At 50.1% G+C, this 23390-nt stretch overlaps 12 protein-coding genes across 12 annotated transcripts; 4 read left to right on the top strand and 8 right to left on the bottom strand.

Annotated features, from left to right (window-relative positions):
• Positions 1–2: 2 nt before the first annotated feature.
• Positions 3–1262, top strand: LTR84_003200 (uncharacterized protein; the record flags this gene model as incomplete). The annotated part of the gene is made up of 2 exons (XM_064846795.1): positions 3–108; positions 160–1262. The coding sequence occupies 2 exons, from the start codon at positions 3–5 to the stop codon at positions 1260–1262; spliced, it is 1209 nt and encodes a 402-aa protein (XP_064705775.1).
• Positions 1263–1719: 457 nt separating this feature from the next.
• Positions 1720–3687, bottom strand: LTR84_003199 (uncharacterized protein; the record flags this gene model as incomplete). The annotated part of the gene is made up of 1 exon (XM_064846794.1): positions 1720–3687. One exon carries the CDS (start codon positions 3685–3687, stop codon positions 1720–1722), a length of 1968 nt encoding a protein of 655 aa, XP_064705774.1.
• Positions 3688–4820: 1133 nt separating this feature from the next.
• LTR84_003198 (uncharacterized protein) lies at positions 4821–5599 on the bottom strand (the record flags this gene model as incomplete). Its single annotated transcript, XM_064846793.1, has 2 exons — positions 4821–5513; positions 5552–5599. The coding sequence occupies 2 exons, from the start codon at positions 5597–5599 to the stop codon at positions 4821–4823; spliced, it is 741 nt and encodes a 246-aa protein (XP_064705773.1).
• A 545-nt stretch (positions 5600–6144) lies between these two features.
• On the bottom strand, positions 6145–6927 carry LTR84_003197 (uncharacterized protein; the record flags this gene model as incomplete). Its single annotated transcript, XM_064846792.1, has 1 exon — positions 6145–6927. One exon carries the CDS (start codon positions 6925–6927, stop codon positions 6145–6147), a length of 783 nt encoding a protein of 260 aa, XP_064705772.1.
• Positions 6928–7445: 518 nt separating this feature from the next.
• Positions 7446–8111, bottom strand: LTR84_003196 (uncharacterized protein; the record flags this gene model as incomplete). The annotated part of the gene is made up of 1 exon (XM_064846791.1): positions 7446–8111. One exon carries the CDS (start codon positions 8109–8111, stop codon positions 7446–7448), a length of 666 nt encoding a protein of 221 aa, XP_064705771.1.
• A 674-nt stretch (positions 8112–8785) lies between these two features.
• LTR84_003195 (uncharacterized protein) lies at positions 8786–9862 on the bottom strand (the record flags this gene model as incomplete). The annotated part of the gene is made up of 1 exon (XM_064846790.1): positions 8786–9862. The coding sequence occupies one exon, from the start codon at positions 9860–9862 to the stop codon at positions 8786–8788; it is 1077 nt and encodes a 358-aa protein (XP_064705770.1).
• Positions 9863–10244: 382 nt separating this feature from the next.
• Positions 10245–12068, bottom strand: LTR84_003194 (uncharacterized protein; the record flags this gene model as incomplete). Its single annotated transcript, XM_064846789.1, has 1 exon — positions 10245–12068. The coding sequence occupies one exon, from the start codon at positions 12066–12068 to the stop codon at positions 10245–10247; it is 1824 nt and encodes a 607-aa protein (XP_064705769.1).
• Positions 12069–12970: 902 nt separating this feature from the next.
• LTR84_003193 (uncharacterized protein) lies at positions 12971–14120 on the top strand (the record flags this gene model as incomplete). Its single annotated transcript, XM_064846788.1, has 2 exons — positions 12971–13409; positions 13483–14120. The coding sequence occupies 2 exons, from the start codon at positions 12971–12973 to the stop codon at positions 14118–14120; spliced, it is 1077 nt and encodes a 358-aa protein (XP_064705768.1).
• Positions 14121–14694: 574 nt separating this feature from the next.
• Positions 14695–16481, bottom strand: LTR84_003192 (uncharacterized protein; the record flags this gene model as incomplete). Its single annotated transcript, XM_064846787.1, has 3 exons — positions 14695–16051; positions 16109–16290; positions 16344–16481. 3 exons carry the CDS (start codon positions 16479–16481, stop codon positions 14695–14697), a joined length of 1677 nt encoding a protein of 558 aa, XP_064705767.1.
• Positions 16482–17048: 567 nt separating this feature from the next.
• Positions 17049–18889, bottom strand: LTR84_003191 (uncharacterized protein; the record flags this gene model as incomplete). Its single annotated transcript, XM_064846786.1, has 3 exons — positions 17049–18662; positions 18713–18789; positions 18847–18889. The coding sequence occupies 3 exons, from the start codon at positions 18887–18889 to the stop codon at positions 17049–17051; spliced, it is 1734 nt and encodes a 577-aa protein (XP_064705766.1).
• A 1738-nt stretch (positions 18890–20627) lies between these two features.
• Positions 20628–21727, top strand: LTR84_003190 (uncharacterized protein; the record flags this gene model as incomplete). The annotated part of the gene is made up of 3 exons (XM_064846785.1): positions 20628–20714; positions 20791–21402; positions 21452–21727. 3 exons carry the CDS (start codon positions 20628–20630, stop codon positions 21725–21727), a joined length of 975 nt encoding a protein of 324 aa, XP_064705765.1.
• A 546-nt stretch (positions 21728–22273) lies between these two features.
• Positions 22274–23293, top strand: LTR84_003189 (uncharacterized protein; the record flags this gene model as incomplete). Its single annotated transcript, XM_064846784.1, has 1 exon — positions 22274–23293. One exon carries the CDS (start codon positions 22274–22276, stop codon positions 23291–23293), a length of 1020 nt encoding a protein of 339 aa, XP_064705764.1.
• Positions 23294–23390: the final 97 nt, after the last annotated feature.

Raw genomic sequence — 23390 nt, 5'->3', positions numbered from 1 at the left:
ATATGGCTCAACAACTGGACGATATCACTGATTGCTCAACTTGCGACAGTGACAGCGATACCACTATGGCTGAATCCCCGCGCCACAGCCTTACCAAGAATTTTGGCTGTAGGTCTTGTCCCTTTTCCTAACATTGACTGGCTCTCTGATACCAACCAGACACTCAACCAAGGGAAGCAAATTTCACGATACGACGAAGAGGTCCATTGGTGACCAACAGTGCACCAAAACGACCGGTGCGGCGTTCATCTAGATTATCGCCTTTCTGCACATTCTTGACATGGTTGGTGATTAGTATTATCTTCTTTTTCGAAGTGCCCCCTTTGGTGAATTCAATTCTCGACCTGTTCGAGCCAGCTCTACGCGAGCCAAGTTTACCTCCTCTGGATCCTCTCCAGGTCGCGTTGAACTTGACGCAGGCTTTCCATCCACTTCGGCAACATTCAATGGACTTGGGCTCTTTGAGTGAAGAATTGGCTCAAGCGCAATTTGCCATGTACCAAGCTGGCAACGAGCTCGAAAAGGGCTGGGGTCAAGACATTTGGTCGGACCATAAAACCCGCTTGAGCGATGTCATAGACCAGCACCTTAGTGACCACAACCGTTTGGGCAACTTGATCAACTACCGCCATACAGATATCATGCTCTTCAAACTTTCTCTAGACGCGCTTAGCAACCACACATCCATGTCTCTTGAGCTGTTCACCGAGAAGGTTCAGGAGGTGCGAGGATTAGCACATGCCCAAACACAACTTGGCCCTGTGTTCGGTTTCTGGATTCGCCGCGAAGCCGATCGGAAGATCGTGTCTTACCTCAAATGGTATCTGAAGCAAGAATCAGAGGAGCTCCGGGAGCTTCTCATGCAAGGAGCCAAGATAGAAGAGTTTCTGCACCACGACGAGAACACATGGACAAGTCTTACAAAGTGGCGAGCACAAAACCATCCTCATGTCGAACCACTTGTATTCGGGAGCGGGAAATTCCAGAAATGGTGGGGGTCAAAGAGACAGATCCACGAAATGGGCTGGCGAGAGTACTTTGCCGAGACGCCGTACGATGCAATCCGCCACGAGGTCTCGAGAATCATGGAGCTCTTGCGCAAGTATTCCGTGGACTTCGAAGACGCACTTGCTGTTGCGAACGCCTCTACGAGAAGCTACAAGGCCGGCGATGTGCAGGATTCATCAGCAGCGGAGCTCGAGAATCTTGCCGCTGCACTGAGAATCAACAGGGTCGGCCATGAGTCAACCGCGCTTGAGTAGAAGTAAGGCGTCAAGAGGGAGGCCGCAGTGCATCAACGCTGGAGGACGTCGCCGAAGTGCGAGCCGAGTGTATCATCGATAGCAGAGGGCTCAACATGCTAGGTGTCGATGGCATCGATGATGTGTGGGTCCAAAAAAACTTGGAGAAGGGAATGTCCGCTGTAGCCTTAGCTAGTCACGTATCATTGTGCAAGGGATATTACGCATGCAGTCGAGTTTTCGGTGGATTGTTGATTAAATTTCGATTTCGAATACGCTGTTTATCTTTACTTGCGTCTGAAGTGGCTTTGCTTAGGGGAAGGACCTTGCCTGATATGAGGGCAATATTTGAGTTGAAAGAATCAATTTTCGGGTTGACATTTTGGCTAAAGCAATGTTATTTTCTCTGTTGAAAGCAAGCATGATCGCTTCTCGAATAGCACTCTGGCTAATTCGATTTGTGTCTACAGAAGGCACGTCACCAAGTGAACGACTCCTCGTTTAGAGTAATAGCTGCGGAGCCAATGAACCGACGGGTGTGATGTCTGACAGAATCAGCCAAAGCGCCGGGTCCACAAACACTGACCATGGTGGCACCGACACGCTGTGGGATAATCTCATCGAGGACAGCGCCGGGATCACACCTGCCTTCGATGATTTGCATGGTGGGTTTGGCCTTGCTCGTGTTGATTGGAACCGAAGGCTTGCTTGCGTAGACGCGAATAGATAAGACATCGCGGCGGCCTTCCATGGCGAGAATCTCGGTCATCCAGGGCTTCACCCACTCCATAGCATCGACGTCGCGGATGGACCAGACTAACACGATCTTGCGAGTTGCTACAGTCTGAGCCTTTGCTCCGAGCAGCAAGTGTCGGATCTGGATGAGATGATGTGTGATGCCACCGCCGCCGGCGAACATGATGACGGTACCGTAGGATACCATGGAGTCGTGGCCGGCGTACGGACCTTCGATGAAGCCGTTGAGGAAAAGCTTGTTGTTGTTTGACTCGCAGGCTTTCTCGTACAGTTTTTTCGTCATTCCGGATCGAGCACAGACAATCAACGACACGGTGGTTGGTGCCGTGGCTGCAACCAATTTATTGCTTGTTTGTCCCTCGAGATCCGTCGAGTCAGAACATGAACCCATGTCGGCAGCGATTGGAGGGCCAGACTCGATATTGGTCCATGCAACTGAAAACGGATGGGATTGCCAAAGAGAGATCAATGGAATGTAGGCATAGACGTGGCTCCCAGGCCTGATGGTGATATGACGTGGCAATTGATAGGTCACTCGACAGGCGTTCGCCGGGAGAGCTTCAACCGTCATTGAAGTTTTACCACCCAGTCGAGGATAGTTGAGACGGAGGATTCGTCCAAGTCGCCATAGTCTTTCGATGAGCCAGAAGACAACGACCGTAAGAATGAACGGGAAAGCTGGAAGCATCTTGGAGCACAAGTGCACGTAAACGCCCAAGAATGCGGCAAGGGCGAGAAATTGATGCAGATGCAGGAATGTCTCATAAAAGGCATGGCGGATCGGTGAGAGGGAATGTAGGGCCAGAATAAATATCGCGATGGCTGCAATCAACCCAAACTGGAGGAAAGTGTTGTTGACGAAGACAGCGATTGTTGCATCCTCTCCTTTTGCCATAATATAGGCAGCCATCCATGCGGAGACATGGACCATCGATTGGAGAACACAGATCCTTCCAATCCACCTATGGAACAAATTGTAGGTGTCAAAACTGACACGCAAAAGGGCGATGCAAGGGTTGTTTCGACCTGCGAGCACAACAAGTGGAAGCATATTGACGGTTGCTAGAATCCCGCTTCGACCCCGCAACTCGGCCATGAGCTTTCCCTTGTCGCTGGTTTTCCAGTCCAACATGACGCAGTAGACGAGTTGACTTAAAGCGTACACAAAGAGAAGCAAGAAATGGATTCGCCCGGGGATTGTGCCGTAATTTATGACAGAGGAAAGTTGAAGTTCTCGATTATGTCTCTTCTTCCCAAGTGGTGCGTAGATGAGGTTTTTTTTCAACCACGACCATAACGGAAAGTGGTCGAGAGTGTAATAGGTTTGTTCTCGACGTGTTCGGGTCATGCAGACAGCATTTCGAATATAGGCATTACCCAACTCGAGCAAACGCAACACGAAAGTGATTCCAACCGCGACAAAGATGGTCAGCCACATCAATTTGACGAGTTTGGCATCCAATTCGATGTTAACACCATGTAGACCAGTAAAATATGGTGGGGGTGTTGCTGTTCCATTCAGCGCAGATGCTGTGAGGTTTGCCTCGGGAACCTTTGCGTTTTTGAAGACGAGGTTGCCATCTGCCAGATCCCGAGGAGTATATTGGAGATATCGAGTAAATGTGGTAGCCACTGTGGTGATGCTTGGAATAGGGGTGGTTCGGCTCGGCATGACTGATACGGTAGCCATTTTGTGGTTGTTCGATGTGTTTGCGGTTTGATATCCAGGGTTTTGTCTAAATCTGATGTAGTGTTCAAAGGGACGGGTGTGTTGGCCAAATCTTCTGTTACGCGTAGTTGAAGCTTGATTTTTCGGTTAAGTACATATCTAGCAGGTTTGGAAGATCAAAGCCGTTCTTTCTGTGATTAGAAACAAGGGGGCAAATAATGCAGTCAGCAGGGGATAAATGGTTGATTATCACGAGAACATCGGGAAGCAAGCGGACAAGGGCGACAAAGGTGGGAAATGACAGTCTTCATAGGGATGAGAACAACAAGAGTCATGCACAAAGTACCGTTGCATTGGTGAATAAGCTGTTGAATGAAATGGTGTGCCTAGACCTCATCACGGTGCATGTCAATTGAGGAGAGGTGTTATTCAGCCTCGCCGAGCCGTATTCAGCCTTCTGGTGGCCTAGAGATGCTTACCGTTGGACGATAGGCCATGGTCATTGAGGATTATTAAGAGCTTATTGAGAAGCGCGGAGTATTTGTGTCCCAGTTAATTCACTGTTATTGAAAATTATTGAGCGGTGATGCGTTTGAGCAAAAATTGGTTCGACATCACGTCTGGAGTACCATCTCCCAAGCGCTGCTGATCAACTTCTCTTTGTCACTGTGACCCAATCGATGTGCAAGCTGTGAGTTTGTGAAATCCATCCCGTTCCTGGTGAGAAGACGAGCAGTGGAAGTGAGCCAAAATATGCAGGTATGAACTCTATGCTGGAGCTTGAGGATCGTAGTTAACTCTCCCTCGTGGCGTTGATCAGACACCGGAGATGAATGTATCAACGCTGGTCACGCTCTTGTTCCCTGCAGTGTGTGATCGTAGTTGTAAAATGAAGAACGCAAACGTGCCGTCCTGCTGAAGGAGAGTTGTCCTTGAGTTCCTCACGCTTGTTCTCTGACGATTTAGAATGACAATGACCTGGGCTTCCTTGGCGTGTCTTTTGAAAAGAATTATTCCAATTCCGTGACTGCGGAAGATCTCACCTCCGAGGTGACCAAGCGGCTTTGTTGGCTTAGGTACGTGCTTTGTCCTTGCAACCAGATGATTTCTACGATTGAGGGTCCTGCAGCTGTCTTCACACCTCCCTCCCCTCTCTACCGGCCCATCCAACCCCCATCGACCGTTAATACCTCTCCACTGACATACTGCGATGCGTTCCCCGCCAAGTACACGACCGCGCCTTTGAAATCCTCAGGCTTCCCCCACCGACCAGCCGGTATCCTCTCCAGAATCTGCCTCGCCCTCGTCTCATTCGCGATGAGTGCCTCGTTCATGTCCGTATCGATGTACCCTGGCGCGATTGCGTTGACCTGGATCCCTTTGCCTGCCCACTCATTGCTCAGTGCTTTCGTCAGCTGTGCCACTCCACCCTTTGATGCTGCGTATGCTGGAACAGTAATACCGCCTTGAAATGTGAGAAGAGACGCTACATTGATGATGTTGCCCCGTGTGCCCGTGGCGGGTGCCGGCTTAGACAAGAGATATGCCCCGAAATCCCGGCACAGTGTAAAGATCGTCGTAAGGTTCACTTGCAATACCGTGTTCCAGTCATCGATAGGGAATTGGTGGGCTGGGTGTCGCTTCTGAATTCCCGCGCAAGTGAGCAAGATATGCATGTCGTGACCTGCCTTGACGAGATCTGGTATGAGCTTCTCTACCGATGACTGGTCGGAGAGATTTGCTGTGACGATGCTGACTTTTCGCCCAAGTGACTTGATTTGGTCGTAAGTTTTCTTGTTGCTCTCATCTCGCTGGTGATCTTTCATCAGTGCTCTTCGTTCTTCAATCTAAGCCTTCTGCGTAGTTGCTCTTCAGCGTTACTAACCTGGACGAGGATAATGTCTGCTCCTGCTTCTGCTAGTGCAATTGCCATCGCTGCTCCGATACCTCTCGTACCTCCAGTAATCACTGCAGTTCTCCCTGCCAGAGAGAATAGACTAACCAAAGCCTCCATCTTAAAATTTGATTCGATGGTCGCGGGGAGTAGCACAATAGTTGGTTTTTCTGGTGGTAGAATAACTGGATTAAGTAATGAAGTGATTTTGTTTCCCTGTCTCTCACTGAGGTTTCTGTTTGACAGATTTCTGGACAGTGACTTGATTGCGTTTAAACAACAGACATTCCTGTGACAGTGAGCAGACCCCGATCACCAGAACAAGTAATTGACGGCGACTCCGCCGAACCCAGTCTGCCACAAAACCCCGCGGGATGTCGGCTACTGGAAAAGCTTAGCAACACGCTCGATTGTCGGCCCTGTAAGCCGATGAGGGGACTGTCTGGCCCCCGCTGCCCCTGGGAGAGCCAGCCTCGTGCAGCCGGGAAGAATTGCGAGGAGACACGCCGGTTTGGGGGTCAGAAATGGGGGCACCAAAACCACCTTTCAAAATTGGGCATTGGTGGTTGTTCATAGTTCATGCCTTATTCTACAACTTCAAATGAGGGAAGACGCCGATTCAGAAATTCACATTCGATCATCTCATCCATAATTCTCCGACCCCAGAGTGAGCCAGCAGGCATGATATCGATTGTGTAGTGCATGCCAACCATAAGCTTCAGCTTGAGGTCTTTACACCACAAGTCCGCATAGTTTGGACTATTGATCCATGCAGCATGTTCGCTACAGTGAAGAGGTTGCAAAGTTTTGAAGCGCTCTGAGTTGTTTCCAAGGGTGGCAGGCCTTGGGAGCAATTGCGTGGTTGTATCAGGTCCGAAGATTTCCAGTCGATATTGAGCAATCACACCTCGGATTGACTGCTCAACAAGACGTACTATCGGCCCATTTGTGACTGAGGAGCCCATCGGTCTTACTGGTTCAATATTGGAAAGCGTGAGTATGTGTGGCGTTAGATTTCCCACTTGAAAATTGATCGTGAATGGTTCGACTCCGGATTTGGAGTATTTGTTGGAAGAAACGATTATGCCCAACGCAACTCTTGGATGACGAGTATGGCTGACGGGTGAGATATATTGGTACAGCGAGGCTGGGTCATCGAATGCGGTTACCAACTCGCTCTTGCTGTTCTCAACTGGATGAAGATCGCCGTTGTCATCTGCATCAACTCCTTCAGGATCAGACTCCAAATCATTGTTTCCTGCTAGATGAGGCTTTTCTGTGGTGAGAGCCGCATGATAAATCAATCCTAATCTCGAGACTCTGGCAAAGCAGTCAAGCAACGCTGTACGAAACGTGTTGGCGGACATGGCGGTTTAGTACTGTACCCTAGAATTGCATGCGTTGAAGAGAGATATACGTGTGCAGTGGAAGAGCAGTCAAAGATCAAGATAAATTATATTGGATCTCTGAGTGAGCCTTGGTCGGGCCGAGACAGCCGTTATCTATAACGCGGGAATAGTGGCTGCCTCAGCCCAACCTGCGTGTTGGAGCGACACGATGAAAGAAACAGTCAGTGATCCGAGGCATCGTGGGCTGTTCCATGATGAATGTGTTTCATTGTCATGTGAGCTAGAATCAATTTTCTTTGTAAGTGCTATGTGAACAAAGACCTGGGGTTGCCTTGCATTGTGTGAACTGAATCAATTGTGGTATCCAATGCCAGCAGTCTGTTATCTCCTGCAAGGCTTGATGGTCGGTGTTGGAAAGCTGTGTCGCTGATTCTGCGTGGACTTTTGACACTACCTAGGTAGTGTCAGATTGCTGCCACGATAGTCTGCTTTGATCCATTGATCCAATCCTTAACCTGAACGACTACATTTCTGTCTCAATAGACCACTTCAAACACGTCTGGTCCTCTTCTGCAAGCTTGACAACGCACTGGTGCGGTCTTTCCACTTTCCCATCTAGAACCCCGAATAGAAATCCTATATTTCCTACCCACTGCAAGTTTCTCCATCAAATCGTCGCAAAACTCTTCCTTGAGGACACTTTGGCTATTGAGATCGACGGTGATTGGCTCTGTGACCCCAGGGCGCAGATGGTCAAAGTCTTCCCCGTCGTAAAGACCGGATTGTTTGATGATGCGGGGGACTTCGGGAACAGAGCAGACTTCAAATCGATATGTTGCGACGATTTCCCTGTCGTCCGCTTGGCTGATGATGAGCTCTGGCCCACGAGAGTATGCTTCAGATATCAACATGGGTTGTCTACCCACCGCGAAGGCCAAGGGGAGATTGGTGCCGTTCTCGACACTAAGAGCTAGGCGGAAGGCATTCTGGCCTGATATGGAGCACTTTGTACCCGACAATTCGAACTGGATAGAAAGTCGTCCTTGTGGAGAATGGCTTGAAATTGGGAGTTTGTTGTCGTATGGCTGGTAGCCAGATTTCGGATCTGGAAGTTTCGCAAAATGGGCTCTGCTTTCAGGAGTAGAGCAGGACTCATTGGAAAATCTGTCGCTAACGGCGGTATTGGGAATTGAAGGAGTCATCGTTTGCATTTGTTGAGGGATAGTCTGGGGTATGTAGTGCTTCTTTGAGATTAGGGGATCGTCCAGGTTTGAATCAGGAGAAAGATCGGTAGGACTCCACCTCAGTATAAAAGAACTAACTTGCCCTTTAGAAGAGGCAATCATAAACTGCTTTAAGTAGCAAGAAACACTGCCTCAATGCCCCCTTACGGTTGGCCAACTGCCGTGTCCAGATCCTCAACTGCTCACACGCAGCGTACAGCTTTTCACACACCCACTTGACAATGGATCGCGGATTCTGGCGCCTTAGGGTTGAACTTAGGAGCATGGGTAGGATGTACAAAATGCTGTGAATGATGAGGAAAGCACCGCATCGAGAGCTTATGGTTAGGAGGAACGTCGCCTAGACTTGATCCCTTCAAACCTCACATTCATATATTGGGAGATGAGAGTGCTCTTGTCCTCAACTTGCGTGGGCTCCATATCAGACCGCTAGGCCAGGAGTCTTGGGAATGGCGGGACATTGGCGGTGCCTTGTCAACCTTTTTGTTATTCTGTTATCACTCAAGGACTTTCGACCCGAATGCCTATTCTGAAGCCTCTTTAGTTCTCTTTCGCTCGGTGCAAACTCGGTGTCCATGGTCACGGGTCGATAGGTGTGCGGATCGACTGGGCAAGACTTGATGGTGGCTTCCTTACTGTGTGAACTGATGATATTCGTCATCTTCGTCTTTGCGATGTTGAAGGATGTTCATCGCTGTTTCATATCGCTGTTGAAGGTTCAAGCGTTTCCCTGGCTCATCCCTCTTCCAGCTGCGATCGAGCCAGGCATTGGCACTACTGATAGTGCGTGCCGAGCAAGGGTTTAATCTTCCAGGGAGGTAGCGGCCGACGAAGACCTTGTTGAACTCCTCCATTATCTTGGCCATGTCAGGCCGCTTGCCCACGGTGAAGTCGTCCTTCTTACTTGCGTAAAGATTCTGCAAGTACCGGCATTCGCTGTCTGTCCATCCTCTGTCACTCCTTGTTGCTCTCGGGACATCTGGAAGAGGGCCGCGTAGTCTGTCCATATCGGCTCGCCAGTGGTTCAGGGCACGTAGGTGGTCTACGTTGTCGACGTCGAATGCATCAGTGTTTGGAAAGTCGTAGCGTCGGCGCAGACCTCCGCCCTCTCGAATGCGATACTGGAGAAGTCCTTGGTTGAAACTGTGTCTAGTTACAGAATTTGTTGCTTGGAGAGCCCTCTGGTAAGCCCCGGTCTGGTCGTTTGCACGGCCTGCCTCATCGTACAGGTACTGCGTTATCGCGTCCTGAACATCCCAGTTATTGTCATCGAGGTACCAAGCCGCCTCCTGAACGGAAGATCGTTGCTGCATCACCACCAGGACTGCCTCCAAGCGTCCTTCTCCCTCTGCATCAAGTTGCATTGGCCTCACCCCGTAACGCATGAAGTTCTTCAAGGCTGCTCGGGAAAGGAGATCGTGGAACCATGTTTGGGGTCCCGGTTGGGCATTGTCTGCTACTTGACTCTGCATTGCCGTCTGAATCTGACCAGTATGTTCTTCTAAGCTTGTAACTATCTGTCGCGAATTAGTACCGGCAGAGATAGCCGTTGTGTTAGCAGTCCTTACTGGAGGCTTGCTCTCGGTGCCAGCTTCAAAGCTTGCCTCTGCCTGACGAGGTTGAGCGAGCTGTATCAATCCTGCGATTGCCTCAAGCTCAGTAGCCGTAAGACTGCTAGTAGTATTGTTGACTTGTTTGCGGGAGTCCATGGTTGACCAGATTGTCTTGGATGTGATTTGTCTCTGGAGCGTTGTTGAAATGTGAGTGTTGAAAAGATCAACAAATAAATAATTCCAAGGTGCGCAGACAAATTGTCACATTTTTCACTGCCTCGATGTCCAGTTTTGTCAATTGGCAATGTAATTGCAATGCACTCTCATCTTCACGCTAGTGCTGCGTGACTTCCAGTGCTGCAAACGCGAATGTATTCAACTGAACTGCCTCAAAGATGGCTGTCAACCACAGGCTTTAAGCCTTGGAGCCCCTGAGGCTGAGCACAACTTGGTCTCAAAACGCATTTCCGCTCAGGCGTGTTATGATTTTTTTTATATCGTTTGCTCAACGTTTGGAGCAGACGGACAGTGTAACAATTCACCATGCCCGGTGCTTTGCTTCTTCCTGAAGCCACTCGCCTTGTTCCGGATCAACATGCTCTTCGACTGAAAACCGAGCCTTCTTAGATGGCTTTGCAGTTTTACTTGGTGTGTCAATCCCGATCCCGATTAACTCATCTGCTCCACCAGTGTCCTTGTTGTCAAAGACATTCCTGTCTTGTCGCAAAGCACTCTCAAACAAAACTCTTCCATCCAGGCTGCGCAGGAAACTAATCTCGAACCTGGTTGCTGATGTGAAGAAGAAGGGAACGCGTCCATCAGTGTGCCGTGCTGCAGGTAGCCATGAAGCAGAGAACTTCGTCGACAATGTTGTCGTTAGAGGATTGGAGTGCATCTCATGGTTCAGGACGATCTCTCCACTGATTGGTCCAAAATTTGGTACATACCATGCATAAATGATAGGCCGCTTCTGATGGGTAATGGCAATAAGAACGTGGGGGAGAAATGGATGCCAAAGGACATATTTGACGTGGTGTCGAAAGATGATGAGAGTGAAAGGTTGAGATTGTTCCGGCTTCCATATCCAGAGCAGCTTACCACAGCCTTTCAGGCAAGTAGCAATCATCGTGTTGTCCGAATTGAGTTCAACGGTATCTATCGCGTGTGGACTTAAATCTTCGGGACTTGACTTTGTGGAGAAGGCTGCTTTCTGCCTTATAAAGCTGGAGACCTTGTTTGAAGGTAAGGGGTTTTCCGACTCCTCTTGCCAGATCAAGGTGTTTGAACCATCCACGATATCAGGATGAACGAATGATGCTATTTCTTGCGTAGACACACTTCCGTTGGTCAGGTATCGAACAAACACTTGTTGCTGCCCATCTAGTATTGCTTGAACGGTGTGAGCATCGGTTGCGTTGGTCCACTTCAGACAAGTCGCTCCAACGCCCTCGAAGTTCGATGGCTGTCTGGCCAAGTTCATATTGGTCGAGGTGATATCTAGATGCTTCAAGGAGTGACCCTGAGCTGTGTAAAAAGTGACACTCAAACCGTAACTTGGAGATTCAACCACCCCTAAAATAGGCTGACCTGCCGGACACCACACGATGCTCTGGGCGTCTAGACTTCGTGGTTCAAACGTGTGTTCGATTGGCAGACGGTTTGAAGATAGTTCAAACACTGAGATCTTGTCTTGGCCTTTGTCTCTTCGTAGTAAGGCAAATTTGTCGGCATTCGGTGCTTGTGCGAAGGCTGCGGGCCCATTGTTTTTGATATGGGGGATCTCTTGTCGTTGTGGTCTCGTCAAGCTCAGCAATGTGGCACTGCCGCCATGTTCGTGCATCAGTAATGCGTGGCGATGGTCAAAGACAAACTCGAGTAATGTCAATTTTCCGAACTGCGCTCCAAGATCATAATCTGCGAGGATGTTTGACTTAGATCCACTGTCTCCGTCGACTCCACGCATCATCCCGGGGAGCCAAATGTCTGTGCTCACAGCAACAACACGTCGTCCATTGGACAATAGAAGCCAGGTCCTGCCCAGATCTGCCTCTGATGTGGTTGTGGAGTCAGCATCATCGTCCAGCATAAACTCTGGAGACCAGCGGATGATATGACAATCCTGAAGAAAGCCTTTAGCATGGACAGGGAGTCTCAGCCTCGTGATGACAGTGTCTCCATGGACAGTGTCTGTCAGATCCAGTAAGTGGATCTTTGGGTCCGGGGTGACAATTGCTAAGATTCTGCCATTCGGCGAGATTGCTGGTCTTTGTAAGGCTAGAGAATCATCAGTACTTGGATCTTGGTCAGAGACGCGGGTGGCTCTCATACATCTGCCAATGTCTGAGGCGGTTATTTTCACCATGATGGCTGGGTTCGGATCAGACAAATGGGGCTCTAAAACAAGCCACGGCTCGTAGAAACTGTTCTTTGTATATATATACGAGAAAGTTCCGTATTGCATGCACACTGTAAGCCCGTATTGACTGTCCTGGCTTCAGAGCCAAGGACGCGTCGTGGTGGAGAAAGGCAACACGTCAACACGTGATGCCTGAGAACGATTAGAAAAGAGGAGTTTTTTCCGTCACCCGAGTCCAACTTAAATAGAGAGATTTGGCTGCTTGAACTAACTCGTTTAGGATGGCCATGTTCGCAAAACCACAAGAGTCAGTGACGCTTTTCACTTCTATTCATGATTTCTATTCACCTCCGGGACGAGTAACAATATGTGAACAAACACACCACCCAACGAACCTTGTGGTACAGTGAATACAACCTTCCCCATGTGCATGTGATGCATGAAGGTAAGGATCCGCCATGGGCGGTGCAAAGGTTCGGTGAAGTACGACCGTTTATGACAAAACCACTCATTTTGCCATGATTAGTCGATTGGTAAGGACACGAACAACAGAGACTATTTTACGGAATGATTTGCTGCTGAATATCTTCAGTCCTTGTTGCGATCTTAGTAATGATGAACTATCCTTCCTTTAATCTTCCAAACAGATTAGTTTGCTGGTTGACAGCCTACCGAGTTTGACTCTCGTACGGAACGGTTTGGTGATGGGATTCAGTTCCCGTTGAACGTTTGTACGAACCGTACCAACGCCTTCGAACATGCTGGTGCTATTCAAGCAATTCTATCAAGAATAGATATTCCAGAGGTATATATTGATGGCTATGTAAGCCCTTGAACGATGAAGCCTAGCAAGCTCCACTTCTAGTTTTGTCTTTCAGCATCTCCATTTCAACGGCCACGATATTGAAATGGCTCCCAACTCCACCTTGAAGACTATCGTTGTCATAGGAGGCACGGGCGCACAAGGCCTAGCCGTAATCCGACACCTCTCATCGCTCAAAGAATATCAAGTCCTGGCTCTAACCCGCTCCGTGACAAGTCCTGCAGCGAAAGAGCTCTCTCAGCTTGTAAACGTGGAATTAGTCGAGAGTCAAGCGACATCTGGATATGACCTTGACGCATTCCGCACGGCCGCCAAACGGTCCGACTGCGCTTTCATCAACACTGATGGCTTTGCGGTCGGGGAAATTGCTGAGACGTATTGGGGCGTTCGTCTATTCGAGGTGGCCAAGCAAGCTGGCGTGAAGCATTTCGTTTACAGTGGACTTGACTATCTCGCAAATGAACTATCGTACGAGGACGACAAACACTATGTCGGTCATTACATGGGCAAGGCTCGGGTGCAAGGTACGAGCCTCCCTCCTCCCTTCGCCTATCCGCTAAAATTCAAGCAAAAACAGTTGACACTATTTTCTTCCAGAATACATGAACGCACAACCAAACTCCCCAATGAAATGGACAATCATCAACTCAGGCCCATACATTGAAATGCTGGGTGATTTCCTACTGCCGTCCGCTCCGACAGAAACCAACCCAGCCCTGCAATTCACACTGCCACTGGGGAGTGGCTCTGTCCCATTCATCCACCTCGACGACTTCGGACGCTACCTGCACTGGACGCTGACACACCCATCACGCTCGAACGGCCTCACGTTCGGGATCGCTATCGCACACATCTCCGGGCCCGAGCTCGCCGCCGCCTACACGGCCGCGACAGGGCATCCAGCCGTGCACACGGACAGCCCGATCGATGACTGGCTCGACGCGCACTTCTCGTCGCTCCCGGACGGCGTGCACACCAAGGTCGCCGCGCACAGCACGTCTGACCAGGCCACACTGACGCTCAGCCTCGGACGCAACTTCGGCAACTGGTGGAACCTGTACCGTGCGTCCACGCCGGACAACAAAGGCCTCATTCGCAGGGACTTTGCGTTTCTCGATGAGATCCTTCCGGATCGCGTCCGCAGTGCTGAGGAGTGGTTCCGCAAGGTCGGGTATACAGGCTCGAAGAAGCAGTTGTTTCGCGGCACTTGGGAGAACGTCAAGGTTAGGACTTGAGAAGACACGCCTTGAGCTGGCATGCATTTCTTTGAGCCGAGCTGCAGCGCAGAGAATGACTTCCTTTTGTAGTGGATCTAAGCAATCAAGTACGCACTATCTACCAAAATTGCATGCTATGACTGTACAATCAAGTCTCGGCCGCTCGTGCTACGGCTTTCGTTAATTACTGATCAGCCCATCAACGTCACTGTTAACCTATGTGATATCAAAAACCACAGGCGCGTCAGATAGTTTGGAATTCAAGTATACTTTTCACCTTGTACGATTCAACTTTTTCCTTTTCACCGCTTCTTGAGCTGTACATGTCGCCGATGTTAGGCTTTCAATGGCTTTCGCGTCAATGGCGTAAGACTTTGGTTGACTTTTCATTTCGAAACGATGTTGGAGGACTGGAGTCTCGTTGATGGCGGTCTGTCAGGAGAAGAGGCCTATGTAATCTCCCCGCGGCCCTTTATTTTCTGGTTGTGAACTTTTTGCACTTGTCCATTGAATGGCACAGATCAAGACTTCGTACAGAACTCGCTCGCGGGTCGTGGGGACGCTTTGATGTCGAGATCGGTTATAGAAATGATCAGAAACCATCATCAACCTGCCCGGCGAATTGCGCAGGGCCTTCTAAACCAGCTATGGGTTTGTCAAGGTTTTCACCACACTGAGCTTTCCAATTTTTGGGAGTAAAACTGTCGGCAACACGCTTGAAGGCTTCAAATGTACAGATTGTCTCGTCGCCCTCGTAGTTGTTGCCTGGCTTTGCACATGCTGGAATCTTCATGACCTTGTCGTTGTATCGAATCCGGACGTAGTATGGTTCCAACCGAGACTTCTGGGAGTCACTCAAGCTGTGGTGTGGAGCACGAGCAATAAGATCTTTGTGCGGCTTTGATGCACCTAGGCCAAACAGTCTGCTTGGGGAAGCATCTGAGCTTTTGGGAGATGGGGAACGAGAACCTAGCAACGACGCTATCGCGCCAGGTCTTGTTGATGCCTTTTCGTTTTTGGGCTCTGTTGAGGAAGGGTGTGTATTGGTGAGGAAATCGGCATCTGGCTCGGAATTTGCAGAGGCCGAGGCTGGATCAGGACGACGGAATAGCTCGAATGCAATATGGCTTGTATATGGTGGCCATTTCTCCTCACTGAAAGCACCAAGACCGCTCAATACTCCAGCCAATGTTGTGTCGTGGCAACCAGACATGGCGAACCGAATACCTTTCTCACCACCACGACCTTGACCTAATCGACCATTCTCACCACCAATTTCATTGATTGAGAGTCCGGCACCTTCAATCTTGGAAGTCATGCGTTCGACGACGTCGCCAACTAGGGATCCTATACCCAGCATGCGATACTCGCGATTTTCGTTGTATCCAGAGAACCACTCCTCAACAGCAATACGATCAATGATCGCTCGAGATTTCTCATCATAAAATTCTCTCGGAAGGCGAGTCTCCGGACCATGTGCAAGTGTGGCATTGACAGTATCCATGACTCCGGAAAGTCTAGGGTGGGAGTCTACCGCAACCTTCTTGTCAGAGTTTTCGGGCATCCATTTTCCAATCAACTTTGTTACGTATGCCAGATCATCTGTTTCATTCCAACGGTCGGCTGTTCGCTGAGCAAAGGCACGAGATAATTGGGCGAAGCGTCGGCAATTGCCATCATTCGGGAACAATGTTTCATCTGCCACGGTCCGTGTAACAATGGTCGGAGGCGGGAATGCAGCAGTCCGCGCAGCCAATGGATACATGCCCCAAAACGCTTGTTGGACGGATTCCAGGGCACGCGGCAGTGGAGTTGCTCGTAGGTAGATCAGATCGGCATTTGCAATGAGCTGTGGCATGAACTTGAGCTGGTCCACGTAAAGATTACGTAGGCGACGGCCAAGTTCGTAGGTGGTTTCTCTTCCTTTGTCGGTCAATTCGCCCAGCTGACTGTAGGAGAAAGCTTGTCAGCTGTGGACATTCCTGCTTCTTCAATGAACACCGTACCAGATACCATCCACTTCGCCTTCAGGTCCAGCAGCAATGACGGGACCATCGTCACTTCCAAATCTCTCCAGTCTCCTCCTCCACTGTAGAGAGTTCCATTGTGATACGTCTTGAGGGGTCATAGCGACAGAGCGGAGTCGTTGAGCGGCGTTGCAATAGGGCCAGTACGGAGCAAGTCCTGCCTATTGGAGTGTTAGGTACCCAGCTCTCCCACTAGTAGTGTGTAAGTACATACGTTGCCAAACCGAGCCGAGACTGGTGCTCTCTCTCCATGGCGGAGGAGTACTTGAACCAAGCGTAACTCGAGACCCTGAGGGTAGAGCTTGTTCACCTCATCTTTGGAGTAAGGTGGGCGGGGAACGAGAGTGGTCATTTTGTCAACGTGGAGAGGTCGTGGGAGGAAGGAATCAGGAAGTTGCCGTAGGGTGGTAGGCAGTAAAAAGGAAGATTTTGAATCCAGTCAAGTTAGACTGACTTTGTCGCAATTACTGCACTCCAATATGCCATCTTGAGTTCGTCATTGACGGATTGCAGTACCCGAACACTGAGCATGCAGGTGGGATGTGAGTCAGGGAATTCGGGGTAGCAGCCGCGCGCATTGCCATATTGGGGTCGGCTTCAGCACTAGGCCACCATTAGTGTCTCGGATGCAATGCCTGATCCGATCAAAGCGTGGGTTTCTGTGTTAGGTTGGGCGTCCTTCCGCCGGACACTATCAGGATAGTAGGAGCTCGGAATGCGGAGCAAAACCTGTAGACCGGCATTTCAAGATGGCTACACCTGGCCATTGTTGAATTATCCTCAAACCTCAATTGAGTATATGTTTCTAGTCACTAAATGCAATGCCCGGCGTTTAGACTATCTATACGTAGTTGATGAAAGTTGGAAGAAATCTGCCGCTCAACGCTGAAAAATGCATGCCATCAATCGCAATAACAATTCAAATTCTCAAATCATTCATCTTCTTACCAACACCTTGCGTGTCATCAACCGGGCTTACAACGCTACCGCCATAGCCACTGTTTCTTTGATCTTGGGCGGCTGTTTCAACGGGAGGACTAGCTCCATGAACCGTAATGTTCGCCGCTGAGGAATCTTGTCGCTGAATGTAGCTCTGAGTTGTTTGATAACCACCGGGTCTTGACTGGTCAGCCTGCGGGGGCGGTGTGTTCTGACTCCTGTCAAAGAGCGCATGTGATCTCCGTGCCGGTTGACTATCCTCTCCATAAGCATCATCTGCAAATGGATTTTCTGAGACTCCATATGCCGTCGTCGAAACCACTGGAGGTTCAGAGAATCCTTGTGATAATGGTCGTGATCGATCTGGTAAGTGTGGTGGTCCGGGTGGGGCATTGTATTCTCCTGAAGGGGGTGGTCCAGGAGGTGCAGTATATCCACTTGTGGGGGGTGGTCCAGAGGGGGCTGCATACGCACTGGCGTAGTCGAAACTACTTGTTGGGGAATGTACAGGTTGAGTCCTCACGGCACCTCGAGCACCTGGTGGTGGCCCGGGTGGGGGGGAGAAGTGATCATCTCTTCTTATAGGACTGACGGGACTTGGAGCCTGCTGGTGCTGTTGCTGGGCTGGAGGAGAGGCTGTATACGGCCCTGGGTTGGACACCACTGGGGCATTGTAGACATTTTGACCCAGATTGTGTTGAGGTACTGACAGTGGGTTGGTCGTTGTCTCATTCTGAGGACTTGGTGTGGAAAGACCGTTCGCTTTCCTCGCTTGTAATATTGATCTTTGGTGTTTAGACATGGCGATGTTCAATTGATCGTTGGTTTCGATCAATGTGAGCATAGTGTCTGGATCTGGAGCCGGATTCTGCGCATTCAAAAACCCTTGAATACTTCTCTGTGCAGTCTTTGCCCTCTCTCCAAACTCCCTGACCAGATCATTTGCCTGTAATTCCGATTGGGGCGTAGACTGTACCGTTTGGACCAAAAGTCGGGCTGTGGTCTTGGCTTCTTCAATACGTGAGACAAGCTCATCTGGAGGCGGAAGGGCGTCGCGTCTGCGCGTAGATTGTTGTCGTGCACCAGCGAAAGCGGGCGGAACACGGTATTGCTGTTGGTGGTGTTCAGTGCGATGATCAGTGCCAACAGCTTCCAAAGAACTCCAACCTACCGAATAGCGCAGGGTGTTTCGTTTTCCCTTCTCCTTCCGCCACATCTCGATCAGAGGACTCAATGTGTCGTTCCCAGGCAGTTTCTCGACTTCGAAGTAGTCGAGGGTTTCTCGTAGGATTTGCTGCACGCTTGTGTCTTTCCCATCGCGCAAGAGCTCTTTGACCGTGGAGACGAACTTGACATCAAAGAACTGGGTGAACGCATGGGCAGGATTGTCGGTCAAGATACGAGTGAGCATGATGGCATTGTATTGCGCGAATCCTCTCTGATAGTGTTCTTTAGACAGATATCTTCGGATGGTCCCTGCGGCCTGCTTTGCAGCCGTAGGACTGGACTCGGCGGCATCGACAATTGCAGGCAAATGGAGGTACTCCTCCCCGGAATTGGGCGCATTGGGTGCGCCGGATTCGCAAAAGGCAGTCTATGAAGTCGTGAGCTTCCAGATAATCAGAGGTGGTGAACAGCACGTACCACTTCACGGACGACGACAGCTTCCGGCGCATCACCCTGGGGCAAGACAGTGGGTGCGCCGCCAGCGCGCTCGGGGCCTAACATAGCTTGTTAACATGGTCCAGGCCCTGAGGGGAGAGGTTGGGCGGGCGTACTACTACTGGACTTCTTGTTGATGGTTTTCAATAACTTCTTCATCTTTGCTATAAGGTTGTGTACTTGGAGCAACTGCGAAGACAGCCAATAAACTAAGACAGAACGACGGTCGGTGGTCGGATGGGGGTACGGGGAGTGGCCAGTGGGTAGAGAGGTTGAATAAGTGGGGAGGATTCAGTATCAGGGCTCCGAGAGGCAGATGCAGGGAAAGGGAAATTCCAGGTCGGAGAATAATAGATTTTGAAGAGAATCACAATCCCGAGTTGGAGGTAGTAGTGGTACTGGATGACTCGGATCGGATCTGACTATGAGCATGAAATATGCAGTGCAAGGGGGGATTTATGTTTGCCTGGAGGCCGACCAGAAGTCGAAGTCGATCTGCTGGCGCGTCCCGGGCGTCTTGTGATACGCATCCAAATCTCTTGGCGAAGGCGAGCTGTGGCTGCCGCGTCAATCAAAACACCGGCATCTCGAGCTTGTGCAACCACTTCCACAACTTGGCCAGCTAACAGTGCTAAGCCTCCCTCCATCAATTCTCCACCGCTGGTACGTCACCCATCGCTGTTGCTGGTGCTGGTGGAGGCGTGTTCGTACTCGTTGGTAAGTGATACATCAAGCTTCCAACTCCCCAGAGCTCTGGGTCCTGGAATTTCTCCCAATATTGGCAGCTCATTCACCGTGGCCTCATCTGTCACTGCGTCGTCAGCCATCGTGGGAATCAAATCAAAGTTGTGATGCCGGCTCTCGGTGGACCGCCACGTACCTTGGTAAATATGGAGGATATTCACTTCGTGCCGGTTTCTTCATCGAACGGCTACATCTGACTCCTATGCCTCTTTGGTTCTTCCATCATTTAGAGCCACAGCTAGAGCATGGCAGTTCTGGTGTTCACCATGTATGTTCAGGTGGTAAGAGTCCTCAACTGTGGAACCCGAGTCATCTTCGTGGGCGCAAGTATTGTTTCCATATTTGCCGTCGAGGTGCTCGACTCAATGATGTCTGTCCTCGGTGAAGGAATGAAAGAGCCATGTTGATGCAACCATCCCGGGTGTCCCATTGCCCCTACTCTTGCGCCGTGGACAGTTTTCCGATCATGGTGTGAGCAGGCAGTATGTTGATACCGCTTCTGGCATTAACATCGAGGTGTGCTGCGTTAGGGAGCAGAATCAGATCCATTCCACGATTTGACCCTGGGTGTCCATTTTTGTGCTTCAAACTCATGTCCGCAGGGCGGCCTCCCCATTTCGTCCTCCATGCGTCGTCCGAAGTCAAGTTATGGGACGATATTACTGAAAATCTCCCAACTCTTGCCAGTCTACTATAATTTTCATATACCATATGAACCACCCACTTCAGTACAATCCCGATAGAAGACAAGCTCCGGTCTGAATGCATTCCGCGACGCACGACAATCTCCATCGTTCCGCGGTAGCCGGCTGTCTATTCCGCCTTGATTTGCTGACCCAAGTCGATTTCACAGCTACAAAGCATGTTCACATCCACCTCCACACCATGCTTCTTCTATCTATGCAAAGCTTGTTCTCTTTCCCCACTATTTACGTGCCTGCCCAGCCATAGCTAGGAGTATACGAGCAATGCCATTTGTCAGCACTGTTCGGAAGACACCAATAATGCAGTCACGTGATGCATAAACTGGTCAGTCATTATTTAAGCACCACAGTTACAAAGGGACCTGTGGCAGCCCTAGAGGTTGGACGGAAAATAGAATGGAAGAATTTAATCGTCTCACGGTCTGAAAGCTTGATCGTCTTACTGCATGATGTCAAAACAGACCGTCTTCCTGGTTGGTGCGACTGGAGAGACAGGAGAGAGTATTCTACGGGCTCTGCTGGACGATGGCTCATTTGTAAGTGTACAATCACTCATATCCAAAGCCCACGTCGGGCGAGTCACATCCACAGACCTGACATCCATTCCTCCAGGAAGTGACATGTTTCATCCGCACAGCCTCGGCACACAAGCCATCTGTTCAGCGGCTCAAAGACAAGGGATTGAAAGTCGTGTTCGGAGAACTATCAGACTCGACCGAGAATCTCGCGAACCTGCTCGTTGGCATCGACACTGTGATCCTCTCCATCTTCGCTTTCGACGTCGGCGTTGAGGCATCCCTCATCCAAGCCGCGAGCATGGCACGAGTCAAGCGTTTCGTCCCTTGTGGCTTTGGAACACCGTGCCCGCGTGGAGGAGTCATGGCTCTGCGTGATCTCAAGGAGGTAGTTCATGATCAGATCTTCACTCTGCATCTCGGCTACACCATCATCGACGTCGGATATTGGTATGAGATTAGCTCTCCTCGAGTACCGAGCGGCAAATTCGACTATGCAATCATGGTTCCTCGAAACAAGGTTATCGAGGGTGGCACGGCGCCGAATATGCTCATTGCGAAGAAGGACGTCGGGGCCATCACTGCCCGGATCATCAAGGACGACCGCACCTTGAATAAGAGGGTATATGTCTGTGGTGATATTCTCACTCAGAATGAGATCAACTCTATTGTTGAGGAGAAAACCGGCGAGAAATTGGAGCTGACCAATGTGAGTTTCGAAGCTTGACTCCCCCTCAACGTCCTCTAACAACGCATAGGAGACAACAGCAGACGTCCGCAAAGACCTCGACCAGATGAACCGTGCAGTCCAAGACGACCCAAGCAACTTGGCCCACAAGTACAGGTTATCAAATGCTCAGTACAATTTGTCCAAGTACGTCAGGATCGACAACACCCCGGAGATTGCAGAATACCTAGGTTATATAGATGGGCGAAAGTTGTTCCCAGATTATGTGTTCCAGAAGTTCTCGGACTTTGTCAACGATCTTGCGGCTGGAAGGGTGCAGAGACCATATCCACATGTGTCGCTTTAGACCATGGCGTTGCAGCATTTAAAGGTTTCGAAAGCTTTGGAGTTCATAGACCTCTCATAAATCCAACATGGAGAAGTTCTGCGATACCCCAGCCTCCATTAGGTATCAGATTCTGTCATTACCAAGCAAATCCACAGCTGGAGCCTCAAGGCTGGGAGCGTTTCACATATGATTTCCAACCAATTGGTGGTATCTCTGGTCCTGAGAACCCAATCCGGCTAACGATGATCTTGGCTCCATAAGGCCATCAAATGATTCTCGGGCACTGAACCCAATTGGCGGTCTCCACGAATCGGCTGCTTACGAGTAATTCCATAGTCCTTGGCGGAGTTAATACGGAGTTACGCTCGTTCCCTTGAACTCGTAATGCTTGCCAGTAGGACATGGGGCTCTATGTTCTACCACTAGAATACGGGCCGACCAATGCGAGTTGCGATGTGATGCCAATGACTACGGAGGTATATATGACCTGTCTTGGCCGTCTTCACCTTTTGGTTTACTCCTTCTCGAAGCACAGTCTTAAGAAACCCGTTTCAAAGCCCGAACATGTCTAGCTCTCTTGCAAGCAACCAGCCGGCAGGTTCCAAGAACCATGTGGAACATGTCGCAATCGTGGGTGTGGGTGGAAGATCAGGCGGTGCCATTGCCAAAGCCTTGATCCAAGCCGGAAAACATAAGGTGACGGCGATTACTCGACCGGATAGTATCAACACCATGCCAACTGGACTACACGACGTAAAAAAGGTTGATTATAACAGCCATACATCGCTCGTTGAGGGGTTCAAAGGACAAGATGTCCTGATCATGACCATGCCTGTCATGTCACCGAAGGAAACGCACAAGAAGCTCATCGATGCCGCCGTCGAGGCGGGTGTCAGCTGGATCATGCCAAATGAATGGGGTGTTGACGTGGCAAAGGTCGAAATGGGTACCGATGTCCTCGTGCGTGACGGCATTATCTCTATCAGGGAGTATATTGAGCAAGTCGGTGGTGACAAGACGTCATGGATGGGTCTCTGCACCAGTTTCTGGTACGAATTCAGCTTGGCCGGGACCGAGGCTAGATATGGTTTCGATTTCGACAAGAAGGAGCTTACTTTGTACGATGACGGGACGACCAAGATCAACACATCGACTTGGCCACAGGTTGGAAGAGCCGTTGCGAACCTTCTCGCGCTGAAGGTCCACCCTGAAGGCGAGGGAGACACAACCCCCAGCTTGGCCCAATTCAAAAACAAGCCGGTGTATGTTTCGTCTTTCTTTGTCAGTCAACGAGACATGTTTGAATCTGTCTTGCGCGTGACAGGTGATGATGAGAAAGACTGGAAGATTACCCATGAAGATGTTGTGGAACGATTCAAGCGTGGTCAAGAACTTCTGAAGCAGGGCCAAATGGTCGGTTTCGGGATCCTTTTGTATGCTCGGTTGTTCTTCAAGGATGGAGCAGGCGAAACGAACAAATTACTCGCAAACGACATACTTGGGCTCCCGAAGGAAGATTTTGATGCGGCCACGAAAGTTGCTGTTAAGATGGCACGAGCTGGTGAGACCAATGCCATTCATTGAGCTCCAGATCCAACGAGATAACCTCTGAATACGCCACCGGTTGGGTGTGCTTGAACGGCTGACTCGACACCAGCAGTCATCAAAGGTTGCAAGCATT

Source organism: Exophiala bonariae (genome assembly GCF_035927105.1).
Source record: "Exophiala bonariae strain CCFEE 5792 chromosome Unknown scaffold_15, whole genome shotgun sequence".
NCBI classification, from domain to species: Eukaryota; Fungi; Ascomycota; class Eurotiomycetes; order Chaetothyriales; family Herpotrichiellaceae; genus Exophiala; species Exophiala bonariae.
Note: the sequence above shows the minus strand (reverse complement) of the source record. Positions and strands in the feature narration are given on the sequence as shown.